Source organism: Ambystoma mexicanum, chromosome 3q, assembly GCF_040938575.1.
Source record: "Ambystoma mexicanum isolate Mex_15411 chromosome 3q, UKY_AmexF1_1, whole genome shotgun sequence".
Taxonomy (NCBI): domain Eukaryota; kingdom Metazoa; phylum Chordata; class Amphibia; order Caudata; family Ambystomatidae; genus Ambystoma; species Ambystoma mexicanum.
In genome coordinates, this window is record NC_090926.1 from 181,718,423 (window position 1) to 181,741,427 (window position 23,005).

Below are 23,005 nucleotides of genomic sequence, written 5' to 3' on the forward strand. Positions count from 1 at the left end.
TACCCCAGAAGAGCCTTAAGTTTTTGTGTGGCTCATACAGCCGAGTTTCGGAAAACTGACCAGTTGTTCGTTGCCCATTCATTGTACCAAAAAGGTCTCGTCATAACCAAGCAAACCCTGTCGCATTGGATTATTTTATGGATATTCGAAGGTTACCAGTCGGCAGGCAAGGAGCTTCCTCCTGGCATCAGGGCACATTCCACTGGGTGGGGTGGGGTCTCAGCCTCTACAGCCCTACAATGGGGAGTTCCTATTATAAACATATGCCGTACGGCCACATGGTCGTCCCTGCAAGCATTACTCTTAAGATGTACGTGGAGCAGATGCAACATTTGGTAGAACAGTTCTGCAAAATATGCTTGTTTAATGCTTTCTGCCCTCCTCCGTTATTCTAACTGCTTGGGTAGTCTATCAAGATGAGGAATCTGCAGGTGAAAAACAATCCATTGAAGGAGAAATTACTTAACGTAATGATTTTACCATGTATTCTTCTCCTGCAGACCCAACCATTAATCTAATAGACTGCCACAACGACAAAGCAGACTCCAAGGATCAACTACCAGTCAGCGACAACAACACAGAAGCAGTCCAACCGAACAACCACAAGAAAAAACAAGGATCAAAAAACAAACCTAACCACCTCAAAAATATCCACTGCAACCTAGTCAATGCTAGATCAATGTCCAAACATGCTACAGTGATGTATGACCTCCTGTGTGACAGACAGACATCTTATTCATAACCGAAACATGGCTAGACAACAACTACAAAATTACACTCCATAATTGCCTGACAATTTCAAGTGCTCACAAGCAAACAGGAAAAACAAACGATGACTAGCGATAGCATACATGCAATATCTGGAAATGAAAACAAAATAACCACCAATTATCGAAAACTGCAAATCCCTAATCCTTCGCCTAACTACAAACCCAAAAAACCCTCAAATTAATTCTGGTATACAGACCACTGACATACGATGCAACCTTCGTAGACGCCTTTTACTGCAACCATCAACCTAGCCATCGAACAGGAGCACTCGATAATCCTTGGAGACTTCAACATCTGGTTTGACAAAGAAACCGCCAACACAAAAATCACTAGCCAAACAACTGAAGACAATGAATCTACATAAACTAGTCAAAGGAGCAACTCACAAGGTGGGACATACACTAGATGCAATCTTTGCCAACAAAAACCTCATCACCACGGCACCACCAATACAAATATTCTGGAGCGACCACCTAATCCTCCCCTTCGTAATGTCGCTAGCTACATCACCAACCAAAGAACCTGATAAACTGCCAACCATCATGAAAAGAAACTAGAGGACCATCAAAAATAGCAACTTAGTAGAACTACTGGAAATCAAAAAACCACCAGCAACAATGGACAAAGCCGACTGACTTTCAAGCAGAACTACTTTGCAAATGGATCACCAGACCAATTCAACAAAATCGCCACGGAAAAACCCCATCGCGCAAAAGAGCAATAGCAAAATGGTTTAGACTGCTACTCAACACCATGAAAAGAAAAATTAGGATGCTAGAATTAGAATGGAGAATAGGAATGACTAGGTGAAGAAACTACAGTTCAGACGACAAATCCGTGCATACAAAAAGGAAATCCAAAAGGCCAAAAATAAATACTACAACAGAATTATCAAAGCCACCAACACTCAGAAAGAACTGTACAATGATACACGAAATGAGAACCCATTCCCCCCAATGGTTGCATCAACACACAGATACCCTCACTAAAACTATCCAACAACCTTGCTGACCACTTTAAAAACAAAATCAGCACTATCCAACAGATCATACAAAGCAGACCAAGCAACCATAACACGCAACCCATCCAGCCAACTGAGGTTCACCAGAACAAACTCTGAAGCTTCTCTGATATTTCAACTGACACATTCGTCAAGCTAGTAAGCAATAGCAACAATGCAGGGTCCCCCCATGGATCCCTGCCCCACCCCCCAACCCCTCAGACATACACAAATCAATCCTCTCCCAAGGAACACCTATGGAATACTGCAGAAACCTCTTCAATCAATCGCTCTCAACAGGGAAAGTACCACGACTATTCAAATCAACATACATCTAGTCGCTCCTCAAGGACACAACAGGTAGCGTGGAGGACCTCTCAAACAACAGACCTATCTCCAACATCCCCTACCCTGCAAAACTACTCTAAACGTACATCTATAGAATAACAAAATAATTCTTTGAAGAACATCTACAGCTGGAACAGACACAAGTAGGCTTCAGATCGATGAGAAACAGAAACCGCACTGCTCTCAATCTAGGACGACCTAAAAGCTAATGCAGATTCAGACAAAAACAGCGCTAATACTTATGGATCTCTCCACAGCATTCGACACAACCAACCATGACATCCTCATAGGGACATTGGAAGAATTAGGAATCATCGATCAAGCCTCATTATGGATTAAATCCTTCCAAACAAACAGAACAGAATCCATATGATCAAACCTTTCAAATGCACTCCAAGGGAATCCACCCGTGGAGTACCACAAGGATCATCCCTATCCCCATTGCTCTTCAACCTATACCTGACTCGACTAATCACTCATTAAAAGACACAGCATCACATGCTACAACTTTGCTGATGACACTCGATTGTCTAAAAGATACAAGATACCCAGGAAGGAAACAATGCTGGAAAGCGGTCTACAAGAACATTACGGCTGGATGAACAACAATCTCAAACTCAACCCGGGCAAAACAGAAAACATTATACCCAAAAGCTGGGAGACCAACCACTACATCCCATGGCCGACGGAGCTGGGAACAGCACTGACCCCATCAACGATAGTAAAGAACCTGGGAGTCCTAACTAACACTGGAGCCACAAGTAAACACTATAATCAAGAAATGGGTCTTTCTCCTACATGCAGTAAAAATCATCCTACCTTTCCTTCTTTCACCCATAAAATAATCACCACCATCGCTCTCATGTCAGGAGTAGACTGTGCCAACAGTCTATACCTAGAAATGCCAGAGCGATTACTTAAGCTTCAGTGCATCCAAAACGCTGCGGCGAGACTCCTGCTCAAAATACCACGAAGAGAACACATTACCCAACCATTGAAAATGCTACATTGGCTACAAATAAAACAGTGAATTAAGTTCAAAACAATGTGCATAATGCACAGAGCAATCCACAACCACGGAGCAGAGTTCCTAAATAAGAAAATAACCATCTACCACCCGACAAGACCACTTGGATCAAGCAACGACAGTCACCTGGAACCAAAAACATACAACAAAAGAAAGTTTGGAGGATCATCTTTCTCTCACTTGGCAGCAATAACCTGGAATAACCTACCAAAACACATACGCAACACAAGGGATCATCTGGAATTCGGGAAATTACTAAAACCTGGCTATTTGCTCCAGAACCAGAAGGAAACTACTAGGAATCAGAAATCGATCAGAAAACTAGACTACCAACGAGGAACCCACAACTTCACTTAATCCTCCCGATCCAGAGGGCGGGAGGAGGACACCCTTTCAACCCATGTCCACACACCGCTAACACGTAGAGGAAACCTAGATTGGCAAGAACCCCCACACTGATAGGCAGGGAAGGACCAAAATCCTCTGACCTATAGCGTGCAAACCCTGAACGAGAACATGCCGTCACTTGCCAGATACACATACCACTAGAGTAATACAAAGGAACCCATAGCATCCAAATTAATCCTCCCTAACCGGAGGTCAGGCATGGGAGGGGGACGCCCCGTCAACCCTTGTCCTCATTGCGGCCATCTCACAGAAGAACTTAAATAAGTAAAGACTGTTAAACCTCCACTTTCTGCATACACTCCTCAGACTGAAGCTCGCACAACCATTTGTCTGCACAGCAATCCGCACATACTTCACCACATTGCAACAATAGGCAAACGCCACATAACCCAGCAGAACAGCACATGGGAATTCGTACCAACCGAAAAAAGCACTTAAGCTTGGTAAACAGTGCAAAGCAAACTGGCCAACATGACATCACTATCCTATTCACACTACACTCTACTAACCTCCCCGCCCCCCTTTTCAGATCTGCCAGAGAGCCTGGGGACCTTTAACATTAACATTACTGTGGTATAATTAATTGTTGAAGACATTGAGAGACCACAAAAGCAAATTGTGATTTGTTGTGGAAGCATCCTAGCCAATTAATATTGCTGATGGGTATCTGGACTTTGCATCGAATGCCTTTCCATCAAATGCATTTGCATCGAGGGATTTGCATTGAAATAATATGCATCAAATGCATTTTTTAAAGGGTTAATTTTTTGGGGGGGTTTAAAGGGTAAAAAACAGGGGTTTGGGGGGGGGACACCCTCCATTAACAAACAAAAAAAAAAAAGAAAAATGCATTTGATGCACATTTTTTCGATGGAAAGGTCCCTCAAATGGAAAAAAGATTCGATGCAAAGACCATAAACCTTGCTGATGCAAGTATTTTGTGAACTATTACAGACTTATTCTGACAGAAGCCTTTTTGTTGATCTTGATGATCAGTGGAAATGTTGTGTAAAACTCTCTGCTCCAAGTGGGGAGACCAATACATTGTTGAACACTTTCAACTGCTGGTTAAAACCAGTTTAGAGACTTATTGGAACCATGTTGCAAGACAGGATTTCCTTATTCTTATGAAGTGTCAGTTGAAATCTGGATGGAATCTGGGGAGGGGAAGAATCACCCAGGTTACAAGGGGAAATAGTTACCTGATCTTACAATAGAAATGCCAATTTTGTTGTATCTGAATTGCCATATGTTACCTTATTGAATTTGCTGTATGTACAAGTGTGTGGGACAGAATCCTTTTGTCAGAGTGTTTCCTTTAGATTATTTTAGGCAGGTAAATCCTTGTAAGTGTAGGGATAGTGAGAAGTTTATGAAACCTTTTTAAAGTTGAATAAAATTACATCTTTTGAAAAACCTTAAAGTTGTCCACCTCACATTTCTGACCCCTCACAATGTGTACAGAGCAGGATGGTGAAAGTGAAAAGTGGTTTACTATTTTATCTGGTGCACTACAAAGCTTCCTTTTTACTGTGAAGACATTATTCATACAATATACTGAAAATGGCTGTTCCTGAGGTTCAAGGCATACCTTTTGGGTTATTGTGCTTTTTGGCCATCTTTCTGAGGCTGGAAACACCCAAATAAATTAATGCACTTTTGCTGTACCCAGCCTTGGACTGTTAGTGCTGTGCGTGCCTGGAACTGGTTGAAACTGGGAGAGGGACTGTGTGGTCTCAATCCACACTTCAGCCAGGCCATGTCTGTTGCTATGCAGATATGAGGCAGCTGGCAAGCAGAGGTTGTGCAGAATGCAAAGCGCCGGACAATCTTCAGCAACCAGGGAAAGCCTTTGTCAGTGACTTCCTCGCTTAGGCTGGTGGGCACAACTATTCCTGTGTCCTTCACTGCTGTCCTGTCATCAATGGACTTCAGAAGTGTCCCTGAAACATCTTGGGACAGACCAGCCACTGAAAGGATATCAGAGCTGCACTGGACACTGTCTCACTTAGAAGCTGGACACTTGGCAGATGCTTGAGCTGTGGCCCAGGAACCCCACTGTCAAGAGAATATGCGCACTACTTTGTAGGGGGTTTGTCTGGAAACTTACATTACACAGCCACCAAGATCTGATCCTGCCTGACTACAGCGTTGTGGGAGTTGAAGTGGTTCTCTTTTCAAGGTATGTGTCCAGTTAAACTGGTGAATCTCTGGAACAGTGCCTGCACCAGAACCATAACCCCTGGACTCTGACCACAGGTGTAAGAAGTTGGCCCGAAGGATTCCGATTTACCTTAGGTTAGTCGTTTTTTGAATTGGAGTTCAGGAGTCGAATGAATATACAACTTTTGTGCCCCCCTCATCCCATAAGGATATAATAGCCATCAAATCCAATACCTTGTAACTACCCTTACCCAAGCCGTGGGAAGTGGAGTCCTGGTTGAAAATTCTTTCCTGGGTACCCCTCAGTGACTAGGAAGTTGGAAGTAAACCCTTCACTTTCCATAACTGATTTTCTACAGACAGTGTGCCTTTAAGCTCTTAAGGAAGTACCTGTTGGCTTTGGCCAAGCCTTGTTGAAGGGGAACTTAGTGAGTTAAAGAAAAGCTATCCAGGTATTTACCTGTGGACTCTTGTTATAGCATTGGGAGGCACTTACATGGCACAAGAAGGGATGCTCAAGCTTATTTTGAGGCAACTGCCTTATAATAAAGGGCATACTGCTTTTATGTACTCCATTTTTTTTCTCTTGCACTTCACTTAAAAACAGTTGTGTAAATGCTTTGCATTTATGTTCATCACTTTGTTTAAATGTAGTGTTGCATAGATCCTATTTTGGGGCTGCCTATTGCGTACATATATATGTAGATATTGGTGGGTGTGTAGTTGTAGAATCCTTGATGTTTACTTGCACGTGTTTTGGACTAATAATATGGGATACATTAATCACCGTAATCGTATTTCTGATGCTTGTATCTGCTTAGATCCACATGCTGTGCATATGCTGACATCTAGTGGAAGCTGCAGATTACAGTTTGTTTTTCGAAACTTGAAAAGGGACGAATAGGGCGTGCCAGTAATACTATGCCTAGTGCGATGTCCCCTGTACCCATGATCCCTCATGCGTGCAGGACCCTCAGATTGTATTTTTTCTGACATGAGGTAGCATGAGGAGTAGCGAGAGTACAGAATATCGAAGCAGATAAGGAACAAGTTACTTACCTGTAACTGTTGTTCTCCAGCATGGGTCTGGCATGGATTCACATGCTCATGAATATTCCCCGTCGTCAGGCTGGGAATCCTCGGTAAAGAAAAAACCAGTATCAGTTTCGTTTCTGATCTGTCTTTCGTAGTAGTAACCAATCACTGGTCTCTGCGTCATACTGACCACAGCCAATGACTGCCCTCTACCTAAGCACCGCCTCTGGCAGCCATCTTCAGATTTGGGAGCACGTGAAGTGGCAGTATGACCAAGTGAAGAGCCGCAGAGCGGTAGGCGGGAGGGTTCGCATGTGAATCCATGCCAGACCCATGCTGGAGAACAACAGTTACAGGTAAGTAACTTGTTCCTTCTCCAGCATGGGGTCTGGCATGGATTCACATGCTCATGAATAAAGAATACATAGCAGTACACACATGCACAACCACGGGAGGTGGCAAAGGCTCAACATTAAGCATTGCATCAAACTCAACATTAAGCATCTTACCTCCTCACCAGGCTCACCTCAGGCGAACAGGTTGCACAGCACTGCTTGGCCGACCCTGGACTCCTCCCTGGAATCCCGATCGACGCAGTAGAACTTTGTGAAGGTGTGCGTCGACCTCCACGTAGCAGCCCTGCATATGTCCAGCAGGGGCACACCAGAAAGGAACGCCGTGGTAGCTGCGATCGCTCTGGTGGAATGGGCTCTCGGACGGCCAGGCAGCGGTCGGTTTGCCAACCGATGACAGTACATGATACAGCCGGAGAGCCATCTGGAAATGGAAGCCTTCGAGAGAGCCTTCCCCTGATTGACAGGTCCAAAGTTCACAAAGAGTTGTGACGTCTTCCGAAAACACTTCGTGCGGTCCACATAGAACTTCAGCGCTCTAGCCACATCCAGCGAGTGCAAAGTCCTCTCAGCCGGCGACGAGAAGAACACGGGAAGAACACAGGCAACACCAAGGGTTCGTTGAGATGGAAGTCCGACGGTACCTTGGGCATGAAGGAGGGGTGCGTCCTGAGCACTAACCTCGTGTCGTGAAAAGTCAAGTACGGGGCCTTGCAGGAAAGGGCCTGGATCTCTCCCACCCGTCGTGCGGAGGTGATGGCCACAAGAAACGCTGTTTTCCACGACAGAAACTTCAACGGGGCCGAGTGCAGAGGCTCGAACGGAGGTCCCATGAGCTTGGTCAGCACCACGTTGAGCTCCCACGCCGGGGCCGGAGCCTTCACCGGTGGGAACAATCTGAACAGTCCCTTCATGAACTCTTTCACCAGACGATGAGACCACAGGGACGACCGGCCCGTGGTTCTGGTGTATCGGGAGATCGCAGCAAGATGAATCTTGATGGACGCGTGTGCCAGTCCAGCTTTGGCCAGCGTCAGCAGGTACGGCAGTACTTGGGGAGCCGTAATCCGTAGAGGGTTAATCTTCTGTGCGTGGCACCAGACAGAAAACCTCTTCCATTTGTGTCTGTAGCATTTAAGAGTCGAGGACGCCCTGGCCTTTGCAAGAACCTCTCTGCAGTCGGCCGGTATGTCGTATACTCCAAACTCTAGCGCTGCAGGAGCCAGGCCTGCAAGTTCAGCGATTTCGGGTCGTGGTGGAGGATGGCGCCTCCTTCCCTGGAGAGCAGATCTGCGTCCACCGGCAGCTTGATTGGCGGGGACGCTGACAAGTCCAGAAGGTCCGGGAACCATATCTGCCTCGGCCACGCAGGTGCGACGAGGATCATCCTGCACCGTGACCTCTTGAGCTGGTTGACGAGCCGGATTAGCAGTGGCAAAGGAGGGAACGCGTAGAGGAACAGGCCCTCCCAGGGGAACGAGAAAGCATCGCCCATGCTCCTCGCCTGGGGAAACCTGCTGGCGAACCTCCGGCACTTGGAGTTCGTCGCCGTCGCGAACAGGTCGATCTGGGGTGTGCCCCACCGTCGGAAGAGGCGATCCACTAGATCCTGCCGCAGTTCCCACTCGTGGCACGAGCGCAGCTCCCTGCTGAGTGAGTCGGCGATGGTGTTTTTTATCCCTGCCAGATGAAACGGCACCAGAAACATCCCTTGGGCGACTGCCCAATGCCACAGGTCCTGCGCCTCCTTGGACAGTGCTGGGGACCTGGTTCCGCCCTGTTTCCTGATGTAAAACATGGTGGTGGTGTTGTCGGTGAAGATCCTCACCACCTTGCCCTTGAGGGACGGAAGGAAGGACCTGAGGGCCCAAAACACTGCACGGAGCTCCAGGACGTTGATATGTAAGGATTTCTCCGTCGGGAGCCAAAGGCCTCTTGCGTGCAGATTTTTGTGTGCGCTCCCCACCCTTCCAGGGAGGCATCCATGGTCACTGTCTCCTGGTGGGCTGAGGTCTGGAAGTCCATGCCCGCCGTCAGATGCGCGCGGGTGCCCCACCACCGGATCGCTCGTCGGAAACTCTCGTCGAGTGTGATCCTTTCCTCGAAGCTGCCCGTCGTTTGGATCCAGCGCGCGTCCAGGAACTCCTGCAACGGGCGCATCCGGAGCCTGCACATGGGAATGAGGTAGATGCAGGAAGACATCATTCCGAGGAGGGACTTGATGGACCTCACCTTGGCCGCGTCGGCCACCAACATCCGCTGCACCTTGCCCAGGATGGTCCTGGTCCTCTCCTCCGACGGGGAGGCCAGAAGGGACACTGTGTTGAGCCTCGCTCCCAGAAACAGAGCGTCTTGCGCGGGTACCAGGTGGGATTTGGCGTAGTTCACGGAGAATCCGAGGTCCGTGAGAAGTTGGACGGTCCTTGCCGTGTGAACCACGGCGAGCTCCCTTGTCTTGGCTCGGATGAGCCAGTCGTCCAGGTAGGGGTAGACGTGGATCCCCTCGCGGCGCAGCTGCGCCGCCACCGGTGCGAGGCACTTGAACACCCTGGGTGCCGACCGTAGTCCGAAGGGGAGGGCTTTGAACTGGTAATGACGCCCTTGGACCACAAACCTGAGGAATTTTCGGTGCCCCTTCAGGATGGGAATATGGAAGTAGGCATCCTCCAAATCCAACGACGACAGGAAGTCTCCTTCCTCCAGCTGACCCAGGACGTGCTGGAGGGTGACCATCCGGAACTTTTGCGCCTTGATGAACTTGTTCAGACGTCGCAGGTCCAGGATGGGGCGCCATCCCCCCGTCTTCTTCTTCACGAGGAAGTATCTCGAGTAAACTCCGGAGCCCCGAAGCCTCTTTGGGACGAGTTCGATGGCGCCCTTCCTGAGCATCGCCTTTACCTCCAGGAGAAGTTGAGGGACGTGAAGTTCTTTCCTGGCCACGGGGGGGACGCGCGGACACTTTCTTTGAAACTCGAGCGCGTGGCCCCGGGCCAAGGCGTCCAGCACCCAACGGTCGGTGGAGATGGACTCCCACACGCTGACGAAGCTCGCCAGCCGGCCTCCCACCGGGGTGCTTCGGTGGGGGCCCGACCCCACGGCCGGTTCAATCCTGCTTCGACGAGGCTTTGCCGCCTTGTCCTTGGCGACGACGGCGGGGTCCGCCAGACTTGCCTCGTCCTCTGTAGGCCTCCTGAGACGAGCGGGCCGCTTGACTGTAGGAGGAGAAACCGCGCCGGAACCTTTGGAGGCGCCCTTGCCTCCGCTGCTCCGAAAGGGCGTCCGTCGTTGTTGCAGAACTCCAAGGGCCCGGGCCGTCTCGGTGTCCGCTTTAATGGCCTGAAGGGAATCGTCCACTGTTTTCTCAAACAGGTTGTCCCCATCGAAGGGCATGTCCAGGACTCTGGTCTGAACGTCTTGACGGAAGTCCGTAGCCTTGAGCCATCCACGCCGCCTAAGGCAAACGCCGTTGCCCAACTGGCGGAACCCAGTGTCGGCGATGTCCGTCGCAACGGTAATGGCGTGGTCCGAAGCCACCTCACCTTCCTGCAGGATCTCCAGGGCCTCTGCCCTCTTGTCGTCCGGCAAGAAGTCCAGCAGGGGAGCCAGTTTGTACCAGAGCTCCCTGTCGTATCGGGCCACGATAGCCAAGGCGTTGGCAGCTTTAATCGTCGTCGCTGCAGACGACATGACTCTGCGTCCCACAGCGTCCAATTTCTTTCCCTCGCCGTCCGGTGGGGAAGTCGATGTGGAGGCCGCACCCCCCCCCGCTTTTTTCCTGGCCGCCGCGGAGACGACGGAGTCCGGGGTAGGCTGCGCCCGGAGGCACAGGGGGGCCGTGTCCGGGACCCGGTACTTTTTCTCGTACCGGTCTCTTCTAGCTGGCGTCGTGGAAGGGTTCTTGAGGAGGGTGAGGCCCTCATCCCAAATGTCGTCCAATAGAGGCACTGCGAGGACCGTCTTCCTCTTGGCCTCGCGCCGCTGATAAAGGAAACCTTCCTTCTTCTTCTCCTCAGGGCAGAGTTGGAAAAGCTCGGATGCCCTGGCGATCATGGAGTGGAACGATCCAATCTCGTCGGGCGGAGAAGCCCTGGTGGGAGGCGATGACGGTACATCCTCGTCGTACACCTCGTCGTCCGTACCCGTCGCTGCCGTGTCAGTCCCCGTATCATCCCCTCGGGGGGACGGGGAGGAGGGCTGGAAGGGGCGCGACGGCTGAAAAGGAGGAGGAGGGTGGATCCTTCTTTTCTTGGTAGGGGGAACCCCAGAAGGTCCCGGTTCCGGGTCTCCCGACGGGAGAGAGTCCGTCGGCAACGGTAGTCTCGTCCTTATCTCTGAGCATAAGGACTGTATAGCCAACAAAATGGCCGCCGAGCTGTCTCGCAGCGCTGGCAGAGGGGAATCCGACGGGCGATCAGGGGCCCCGTCGGTACCCTCGACGATGTCGTCGTCACCTGCGTCGGGATCCATCCCGACGGGCCGGTCTTCTTCCACGCCGAGGCCGTGGCTTAAGACTTCGACCAGCTCCTCCTCCGAGGTTGAGGCCGAATCTACGACGACGCCCTGCCCTCCCTTTTTCTTCCCCACGGGGGATTTCACAGGGGTCCTATCGATGGGCACAAAAGAGGACTCCCTCCGAGGTGGCAGGGAGACTCTGAGCCCCGAGGAAGCCACCACTGGCGTAGCCTCCACAGGCTGAGCCAGGGCCGCCGCGACAGACTCGATAGAGGGCTTGGCCGGATGGATTAAGGCCTTCACCACCTTAGGTGCGCTCACTGCCTTATCCTTGAGGGGGGGGGGACAGTGCCTCGCTCCCCCTCCGCCTTCGAGCTGGACCGGGGCCTCTCTATGAGCCTCGCCGGGTGCTCGGCCTTCCTCTTACCCGACCCGGAGCGTTGGCTCGCGGTTGATGGTGCCGGGGAGGGTGCGCCCAGCCTGGCGCCCGTAGAGCCCGACCGTTCGGCGCTCCCGGTGCCAGCGGACTCGCGGTGCTTGGCCTTATGTTGGACCCCCGTCGCCGGGGTGTCCTCAAAGGTCTTACAAGACCGCTCGGATTTCTTCCTCTTCTTCTCGCCGGACGGGCTCTTCCCTTCCAGCCAGTTGGCGAGACGTTGATGGCGGTCCTTCATGGTCCGCTCCGACATGTTGCCGCAAAACGCACAGTCCTTCTCCACGTGCGTCTTGTCCTCATGTAGGCAGTAAAGACAAAAAGAATGTTCGTCCTCCTTGAAGACGTTTTGCAGCTGGCAACCAGGGCAGACCCTGAACAGCTTTCCGGGCGGCGAGCTTCCCTTCTCCTGGGCCATGACCGGGCCTGAGAAACTTCTGGAGTCCTCCAAAAGCGTAGCTCGACGAATCTTCACCCTTGAGGGGCGTAGACGAATCCGACACGGGTCCCCGTTGATCGGATGGAGAGTCGGTGGAGCTTGAGGCTCTTTTGACCGAAAAAACTAAGTTTTTTGAGAAAAAAACGTGAAAAAAAATAGCACTAACGCTCGAGAGCAATAGCACGAGGATCCCAACACATGAACGTGCGGTAAAAATCTGAAGATGGCTGCCAGAGGCGGTGCTTAGGTAGAGGGCAGTCATTGGCTGTGGTCAGTATGACGCAGAGACCAGTGATTGGTTACTACTACGAAAGACAGATCAGAAACGAAACTGATACTGGTTTTTTCTTTACCGAGGATTCCCAGCCTGACGACGGGGAATATTCATGAGCATGTGAATCCATGCCAGACCCCATGCTGGAGAAGATAGATAAGACCACAAGCATCCATGTGCCTTCTCTCAGAGGGCAGACAGGGTGGGCACATAAGAATCTAAGCAGATACAAGCATCAGAAATAAGATTACGGTGAGTAATGTATCCCTTCTGAGGTTTGTGAAATCTGCTTAGATCACATGCTGTGCATAGATTAGCGAGCAGTGTTAGAAGGAGGTGGGATGAGAGAAGGGTCATGAGCGAACAAATGTCTTAGAACCGATTGTCCCACTTGTGCATCTGTCTTGGAAGGAGTGTCAATGCAATAGTGCTGAGTAAAGGTGTGAACAGAGCTCCATTTCGCTGCTTTGCAAATATTGTCTATCGGGACATTTGCAAGGAATGCCAGAGTGGCTCCTGTGCCTCTTGTAGAGTGAGCCCTGGGAGTAAAAGGAAAAGTTATATCTGACAGAGAATAGCACAGTTGGATACAACTGACTATCCATCTAGAGAAAGCAATCTTGGAAATGCGGTCGCCTTCTTTGCCTGGTGAGATAACTGATCAGTCTTCCTTAGCTGTCTGGTCTTGTCTAGGTAGTAGAGGACTGCTCTCCTCACATCTAGTGTGTGGAGTTTTATCTCAGCTGAGCTTTTGGGTTCCTGGAAGAAAGCCAGTAGCTTGATGGACTGGTTTACATAAAATTTAGAAATTAATTTAGGGGAGGACCTAGGGATCGCAAAGCCAGTTTATCCTTATGAATAGGAAAGAAAGGATCCTGCACTGACAGAGCTTTAATTTCACTTACTCTTCTTATGGAAGTGATAGCCACTAAGAAGGCAGTTTTATAAGTCGGGTGTTTTAGACTAGACTTGTGCATCGGCTCAAAGGGGGGTGGAGGGGGTCCCAGGAGCTTAGCAAGTACCACATTAAGATCCCAACCTGGCGGCGGATTAGAAATTGGGGGGTGAAGTCTCTTTACTCCCTCCATGAATGTTTTAATAACAGGGATCTTCCACCACAAGAGTTTACTCTGAGGTGGTGTAAGCTGACAAGGCGGCCAAATGGACCTTTAGGGAGGTAAATACCAACCCTGAGTCTAACAAATGGAGCATATAGGTTAGAATGTGAGATGGAGTACATTTCTAAGGGGTTGATATTCTTCGACTGGCACCAGATGACAAAACGCTTCCATTTTTGAAAGTAACAGTGTCTAGTGTTGGGCTTTCTAGCTTCTTTCAAGATGTCCATGCATCTTTGTGGAAGGTTGAGGTGGCCAAACGCTGACTTCAGGAGCCATGCTGTCAAGTTCATCGAGTTGGGCTGAGGATGCACTGTTAGACCCTCGTGCTGGGAGAGTAGGTTGTACCAGCACAGGAGTTTGATGGGGTCGCACACCGCCAGTTTGCGCAGGTGTGGATACCATGGATGTCTCGCCCACATAGGAGCAACTAGGATGAGCGTCATCGGTTCCCTGTGGATCTTATTCACCACTTTCCTCATCAGAGGGGTTGGTGGAAAAGCATAGGCAAATATCCTTGACCAATTTATCCATAGGGTGTTCCCCTTGGAGCCTGGCTGAGGGAACCTGGATGCGAATTTTGGGTATTGCCCGTTTTCACTTGTGGCAAATAGGTCTATAGTGGGTAAACCCAACTGAGCGAAGAGGTCTCCTACGACCTCTTCGTGTAGTCGCCACTCGTGTTCCTCTGGGAGAGGATCTCTGCTCAGAGCGTCTGCTAGCGAGTTGAGTTCCCCCGGAACATGTTGGGATAACAGATAAATCTTCCGTCTGAGTGCCCTTTTCCAAATTAGCTGGGCAAGCTTGGACAGATTTTGAGAATGAGTGCCCCCCTGTTTAAGTAAAACATTGCAGTCGTGCTGTCTGTTAGGATCTGCACTGACTGGTTGGATAGGAGGGATTTGAATGCCCAAAGCGCTTTGAAGACTGCCAGAAGTTGCAGCAGATTGATGTGGTTCTGAGCCACCATGTGGGACCAGAGACCCTGAGCTTTGTGGTGAAGGTAGTGAGCTCCTCACCGTGCCAGGGAGGCATCTGTTGTGACAACGGCCTGTATCTCTGGATCGTAGAAGGGTTTCCCCTTGGTAAGATTCTCTCTTGTCCACCAGCGAAGACTCTGTACTAGTGTTGGCGAAACGCCCACTAGATCGTCCCACTGACCACTTGCCTGAGACCACTGTTTCGCCAACCATTCCTGCATGGGTCGCAAGCGCAGGCGTGCGTGGGGAACCAGGTAAATGCAAGATGCCACCATACCTAGCAAATACATAGCTTTGCGCACCCTTATTTGGCAAACGGCCTGATATTGAGCAATTTGCAGCAACACATTTTGAATTCTTTCCTCTGATGGAAAGGCCAACCCCTCTTGGGTATTTAGGACAGCTCCTAGGAACTATTTTGAGGTGCTTGGCACCAGGCTTGACTTTTTCTCATTGATTGAGAAGCCCAATTGGAAGAGAAGATTGATGGTTCTTTGGATGTTTAGTCTGCAAATTAGGGGGGACTCTCCTGTAATGAGCCAGTCGTCCAGGTAAGGGTACACTGGGATTGCCTCCCTGCGTAAGTGCGCTGCCACCACTGCCAGTACCTTGGTGAATACGCTTGGAGCTGAGGCTATTCCAAAGGGCAGCACCTTGAATTAGTAGTGCTGGTTTGCTATCTTGAAACTCAAGAACCTTCTGTGCGCTGGGAACACAAATCTGAAAATAGGCATCTTTCATATCAAATGTTGCCATGTAACCCCCCCCCTTTTTAGTAGAGGGATAACCTCTTGTAGTGTAGTCATGCAGAATTTTTGTGGCTTGACATACGGGCGCAAATCTAATACTGGGCGCATTGTCAGATCTTTTTTTGGCACAAGGAAGTAGGTTGACTAATTACCCCCGTTTACCTGGTTGACCAGGATGACTTCTATGGCGTCCTTTGCTAGCAGAACGGTGATCTCCTGAAGGAGGATCTTTTGATGTTCCAGTGAGTGTATTCTTTGTCGCGATGGTCTTGGGGGCGACCTAGCAACTCTATGCAGTATCCTTTGGACACTGTGGACAGCACCTAACTGTCCGAAGTGATCCCCTCCCATGCGTGGGTTAAGGTGGAAATTCACCCCCCTACTAGGGATGCATGTGACGGGACCTGAAGCGGAACGTCATTGCTTGTTGGGTGGCGTATCACCTCTGGCGGGGATGCCTCTACCCAGTCTGCGACCCCTGCGCTGCCCTCTGAGGTAGCCCTGTGAGGATTGGGATTGGTTGCTACCCCATAAAGTTCCCTGGTTTTGGTAATAATTGGAACCCCTTTGTAAATTTTGGCCCTGAAAGTGATGAAAATTGTTGTTACCCCTCTGTCCAGAGGGTTTGTTGGGGAGTTGGCCAAGAGATTTCAGGGTCTTGTACTCATCTGTTGCCGTTTTCAAAGCTTCCTCAACTGCCTTGTCGAATAGTACATTTGGCTCCACAGGCCTATCTATTAGGGTTGCTTGGGTTTCAGGTTTGAAACCTGACTGTCTAAGCCAAGCATGACGCTTGATAAGTGCCCTCTTCGATTAACCTCCCAGCATTATCCGCTGCATCAAAGTTAGTCTTTAACATGCAGCCTGACACAGATCTCCCTTCGGCTGCCACCCGAACCAAATGGCTCTTTAAGGGGTCAGGTGCAGAGGAAACCAAGGCAGACACTTCCTCCCACTGATGGCAATTGTAGCTTGCCAAAAGGGTGGCACTGTTGGCAATTCTTGTCTGGTAGGCCGCAGTGGAGGCAACTTTCCTTCCCAGGCCATAGAGACGTTTGCTCTCCTTATCAGGAGGTGCTTCTGAGGAAGCAAGCAGGGTGCCTGCCCTCTTCCTGGTGGTTGTCACAACCAGGGAATCAGGTTTTAATTGACCCCTAACGCACAGGGGAATCGGAGGGCACGGCACAGAACAATTTCTTGACCCACGGATTAACCGTTCGAGTGAGATTCAGGGTTTGCAGCGAGGGATCAATCCTGCGCTGGATGGACTTTAGCAATGGGATAGCCTTAGTAAAAGCTTTCTTATCCCCTAGGAATTCCTCAGTGAAATCTCTGTCTTCCTGAACACCCTGTGTGTCAATACTGAAGTGGGCAGCCGCCTTAGCCAGCAACTCATTAAGGAGGGGTTGGTTGTCTACAGGCGAGTCATGCACCGGGGGGTCTTTAGGAACGGGGAGTCAATGTTGTAAGCTTCATCATCCTCCTCCTGGTCTTTGCCATCCCCATAATAAGGATCACCCGCCTGGTCCTCAACATATTGAGGCTCCGTCTCATCACACTCGGAGTAAGGGTGGTAAGGCTCCACCACGAAGGGGTCTGTGACCAAGCCCTGCAAAGGGGCGTCTGAGCAGTGTTTCTCAGTAGGGGGTTGAGAGGACACAGGTGTTACCGTGGACCCAGAAGGGGCAGAGGTAGGAGGGGTGTTGGAGTAACTATGAAAGTTAGGGCCCTTTTCATAAAAGTTAGCTATGAATGTTAACCTTGTCATGACCCGTTCAATGTCTGCTGAGCTCCACTCTTTAGAGCTAGGAATAGTAACTGTTTCTGGTGCCAGAAAGATGACCATATCCACATCAGTGCCCATATCCTCAGCAGTGCCCACATCCTCAGCAGTGGGAGGAATGAGTTTTGTTTTTGGGGTAGGTTCTGAAACTTTGGACTTCCCCGTTACCTTTGGGGCCTTATGCTTCTCCCTATGAACATGGGGATCCGAAGATGTATTTTTCTGTTTATCCCCTCCCCTGGCTAGAGGAATGTTTACCAGACTTTTTAGGGGCCTCCGAGGGGTCCGACGCATCGCGTCGAGTTTCGGAGGTGGTATTCAAAGGAGGATGTCGAATCTCTGGTCAGACGCATCGTGTCTAGCCTCTTGAGGGTGCTGAGCGGTATCGTCATCCAACGACTGGGCCTCTGGGACTGTTGATCGGGCGACACCTTTCTCATCCGAAGACGGTTGGGCCTTGCCATGAGGTGAACGGGAATGCCCAGAGGACAGAGATTCATTGGACCGCTCTCGTGGTGTCATCCGGTGTCGAGTCACGGCCGGGGCTGATGTATTTAGTGGTGGTAGAATGTGTACCTCTTGCCACCGGGTGTAGTCCCCACAACATGGCCGCCGGCCAGTCGTTCGAGGTCAGGGGCCTGCGCACGGGTGTCCGAAGTCACCCCTTTGCCCCTCGCCGTCCCATTCGGCAGCGTTGCTGCCATTGCTGAATGTCCCCTCTTCGTCCATGGCCTCTAGTTGCCTGGCGTAGTGGGCCAAGCGCTTAGTTGAGCGGTCCTTAAGGGTCTTTGGCTTGAAGAGCCTGCAGGCTCCACAGGCAGCCTCGGCGTGGTCTCGTGGGAGACAAAAATTGCACGTAGGGTGCTTATCCACCCAGGGAAATTTCCTGTTGCATTTAGGGCAGAATTTGAATGCAGTACTCTCCATAAGGTACAATATGGCAGCGGGGCATATTATATATATATAAATATATACATATATATATTTTATATATACGAAAGGGGGAAGAGAAAGAAAGGGGGGAATAGAGAACCTATATGACCACCCCCCACTCTCCCTACTGATAGGGCCGAGGCCAGAGGCCTTCCGAGGCCCGGAGTCCGTCGTGGCAGTCCTCGACGGTTGATTTCTCCGATCTTCACCAGCGTCGGTCTTCGGCGTACGGTGGAAAGGAGAAGTATTAACGTTAAATTAACTATAAAAAGGCTTAGCGCTGAAGGAACGCCGCAACATGCGTCCTACTAGTATGGTGGAAAAAAACAATCTGAGGGTCCTATACACGTGAGGGGTCATGGGTACAGGGGACATCACACTAGCGATAGTATTACTGGCATGCTCTATTCGACGTCCCTTTTCGAGTTTCGAAAAAAAAACTTTAATACTCCGCAGCTTCCACTAGATGTCGGCCTATGCACATCATGTGAATCTAAGCAGATTTCACAAACGTCAGAAATATGTTTACTCTGTCTGGTTCTCTTCTTTGGCCAATTCTGTGTTAATTGCGTCTCAGCCTATGCTACCCAGTGAGTTTGGTTAGACCAAGTCTGAAAAGCCCTTCCTCATTCACTACGTTGGCCACTCAGAACTACACACCAGTGCGGATTCTGAACATAACTTAACACTCCAGTACGAAGACTTGTGTTAATTTTGGGCCATTCCCACAGCACTTCAAGTAATGAACATATTCTATAAATCTGTTCCTAAAGAGAAATGTCAGAGTCTCCACCTAAAACTGTAACTTAGTAACAGGCCATAATTAAACTTGTAAGGATATGCTACCAGAAATTCATGAATAAGTGCTAGCAAGGTACAATGTAAACTGGAAATTATGTGCTAGCGGGTTCAAATATAGGTACATATAAACAGCGAGAGTATAAGATTCATTCATCAAATTATGTTGTTCCTTCTAGTTGCTTGCTGGTGGTTTTTATTCAATAAAGGTATATTTTCAAGCACTTGGGATATATTAAGTAAACAGTACCTTATGTTTGGAGATACAAGCTAAACAGAAGAGGGAGACGTACAGCTGCACCATTATTTCTGAGAGCAAATATCAAGCACACAGAATTGGTAAGCACTTCTGAAGGTTATTGAGCGATTATATGTAATCCTCCCAATTTCCCATTGCATATAAAAAAAACACTGACAGGAGCAACTCTTCCACATGGTGAAAGATGTCTACTGCATGAACTCCTCCATTTAAAAGTCAGCTTTGCTTTATGCAAGACCTTACCACTCTGCAATGCTCCTGTGTGTCCGAGATACAGATGTTTCAATGTCGATTGGGTGGTAGCGAAGGCCCCTCAACTCCAGTGTTTCATCCAATGCACCCACCACATATAGCGCATCATGGCGTTCTGTAAGATGAAATGGTAGACAGCTACATGTATGTAGGAATTGTAAACTTATGGCAAAGAGGAGGAACCCCTTTGGCATACATTAGTAAATTAGACAAGTTATTGGTTACTATAATGATGTAGGACTATGGTCACTTGTTTTAATGCTAGCTTTTAATTCATATAGATCGGTACTTTGAATATTACATTTTACATGAAGTATTGAAAACAAGCTATCAGAAAACTGAATTTCTTATAAGTACCTCATAAATCTTCAGTTCCTCTCAAAACATTACTGAACTGTAGAATCCTGACACTAGGTAAGTGCTGTTTAAATACAAAAGGGGAATAAATGCATGCCCACACAGGATTGAAGTATGAACAAATATGTAGAAGTTAACCACTGTTTTATTCCTAGTCCATAGTCTTTTCTCCATACTCGAGGACTGCTTTGTAGCACTTGCGCAGCAATTAATTTAAGATTAAGCAAGCGATGTGCACACCATCATCCGCACACTGTCTGCCCCCTCAGGTGCCATCAAGCTTTATTCCACCTCCCTTTTTGTTTTTTTTTTACAGCTATTAGTTTTGCAGAAGTGAAAGGAGGGTTGTATCGAGAAAGGAGAGTCACTACAATGAGTACATTAATGTCACCTTTCATCCAGTGTTTTTTGCAGATTAAAAAGCAGTCTACACTAACTCAGAGAAGGTGACTAACCTGAAACCGGGCCCAAGTACTTTTTGACCAAAACGGGCATCAGCTCTGGAGTTTGAATCTAAAGAATAATGTTTGCAAATGTTAAAAAGTACAGAATTCTAAGGGGAAACAGTTTCCCAGTACTGAGATATTCTAAAGGACTGATCAGTTTCCCCATAACAATGAGCAAAATGCAAGGGAAGTGAAGCTGAAAGCTCTACATCCCTTAAAAAAAACAGCTCAAGATACAAACAGAGCAAAAAGAATGGGGCTACATAGGAAACTATCGAGGGAAAGTTGCAAAAAGAGAAATCTTTCCTAACCGTGGAAGGAAGAGGTGGGGGAAAGACGACATGTAGATGGAACTCTCAATGTCACCTTCTCCCTGGAGAAAACCAATTAGGACAGATTAACAGAGAGCCTGGAGCTCACTCACCCGTATAGCAGAAGTGATGACAACCAGGAAAATCACATTATGGGTGAGCAGTCTAAGAACAAGAATGAAGGGGCTGAAATGGAGCAACAATTAATAATGTCAACAATTCATTTAAATTCAATGCCAGAACAACAAACTGGTGTGGGCGAAACATATTGGAAAGTCCCCTCAGGAATGGAATGACCATGGGAATCGTGAAAAAGGAGCCCTGCTGAGAGTTCCTCTTGAACCCTGAAATGGATGCAATATAAGCCTTCACCGTACCAATCTGTAGGCCCACCCGGGGGACACAGAGAGAAGAAAATCCAACACAGAGCAAGTGGGGCAAGTAAAACGATCAGAGCCCTCGCCCGGCACCAAGCCGAAAACATATGCCACCTTCAGACATAAATGGATTTGTGGTGGTGGGTGGTGGATCTTCTAGCAGAGAGAAGCACATTCAGAACGTCCTCCAAGAAATTCAACTCCTTATACCTCAGCCTTTCAGCAGCCAGGCATTAAGGTTGCAGAGGTTCAGGTGCAGGATCCTCCCCTTTGAGTGGGAGAGGAGGTCCATTCTCTGCGGTAGACTCCAAGAAAGGCAGATGGCCATGACCAGCAACTCAAGGTACTAATTTCTCCGGGCCTATTCTGGAGCAATCAAGATCAGCCAGGACCCGAACAGATGCAGTCTACCGAGAACTAGTAGAAGGACAGGGACCAACAGGAACTGATAGAGTAGGTCTAAGTCCCATTCAACCATCAAGGCACCCCCCCCAGATCTTCCTGACTGGGAAATTCCCTGGAGCAGAACCACTTGGACTTGCTGGTCAAACTATGTTAGGACAGTTTTTCTGAAGTCCTACCAAGACTTCATAAAAACCATATCTGAGCAGGTACATAAGCTCTACTCTTGGTATAAGGCTGTACCACCTGAGAATGTGGTAGCATGGATAGAGCAGCCAGGCTGATCTTAGGTGGGAGAGAGGGCTGTAGCTTGGTGCAAAGAAATTGTAGCATACATATGTTCCAAAAAAAACACTGAAACACGTACTGTAAAAATAAAGGGTTCATTTAAAAACAAGTAGCTCAAGCTAAATATTGGGTATGTAAGTACTATAACATCATATAAACACAATCGTAAAACAACAACTCAATACCTATGGTGTGCAAAACAAATAACCTTATTTAGAGGAGCAAGAAGCAAGTCAAGGTTAGTCAAACCGAAGATCATACATTCAGGATAGTAATATACTATTCTTGGGGAATAAAACCAGGTTAGATATACTTTTAGAATACAATCAGTATTTCACAGGTGGTTGCCCACGCCAGTCATGCAGTGACACTCAGTTACGAAAATCACATAATAAATCAACCCCGTTACAAGTATATTCCTTGCAACATGACTTAAGAACTCAGTTCAGAGATGTAAATCAACTCCTACTTTCTGGAGGGGCCTTAAGCTACTCTATGATAAATATGAACACAACTATTTTTGAATGGACTCAGCAAATCAGGGAAAGCAAAACCGTATTACACTTTAAGACGCAAGGTATTTCAAAGTAAGTCATTGACCTATTTGTACAGAACTATCCGCTATCTAATAGCTAGTTATACCCAGTATACTTTTAAGACATGTGTAATACAGTTTCTAAGGTAAGAACTTTATGAAACTATTTATGAATAGCACCAAAGCATCAGGGAAGAACAACCCAGGGTTACAAGTCCGGAAGAGCAGCAGCTATTCAAGGCGAGTAAGACCTATATAGTTTTAGAAGGGGCTACCAGCAACACAAAGACAAGTATTATCTCAAACTGTTTTAGATCTGTATAAAGCAGACCAGGGAAAGCAACAGCCAATGATACACTTTAAGAATGACAATGTGATTCAAGGCAGGTAAACCCTATTGGTAAGCTTTTAAACTCATTCAGTTATCAAGCAATGATAAAACAGTACCAACACGCATTACTTTTTAGAAGGGGGGCACCATTCAAAGATAGTAAAGCAACATACACTTTTCAGAGGGGCAGAATGCAACTCAAAGGTTAGCATACACTTAATGACACTTTGTAACCTCTTTCACAGAGACATAGTTACCAAAATAACTTATTTAGCAAGTAAGTACTTTTACACTTGTTATACTTTCAAGCCAGAATCCTTTTCTTATCCAGTCCTCCCCTAGTCTATTGCATGAGTTCTCGCAGAGGCAGAAGAGGGACCCTA

General features: G+C 48.4%; 1 protein-coding gene across 3 annotated transcripts in view; it reads right to left on the minus strand.

The window, feature by feature from the left end:
* The window catches only part of DIP2B (disco interacting protein 2 homolog B), a 1,149,028-nt gene that overhangs the window by 35,041 nt on the left and 1,090,982 nt on the right, over nt 1-23,005 (minus strand). For all 3 annotated transcript variants that reach the window (XM_069653448.1, XM_069653447.1, XM_069653449.1), the window contains exon 37: nt 19,567-19,690. In XM_069653448.1, coding sequence (XP_069509549.1) covers nt 19,567-19,690 — 124 coding nt within the window. The remainder of the gene's footprint in view (nt 1-19,566; nt 19,691-23,005) is intronic.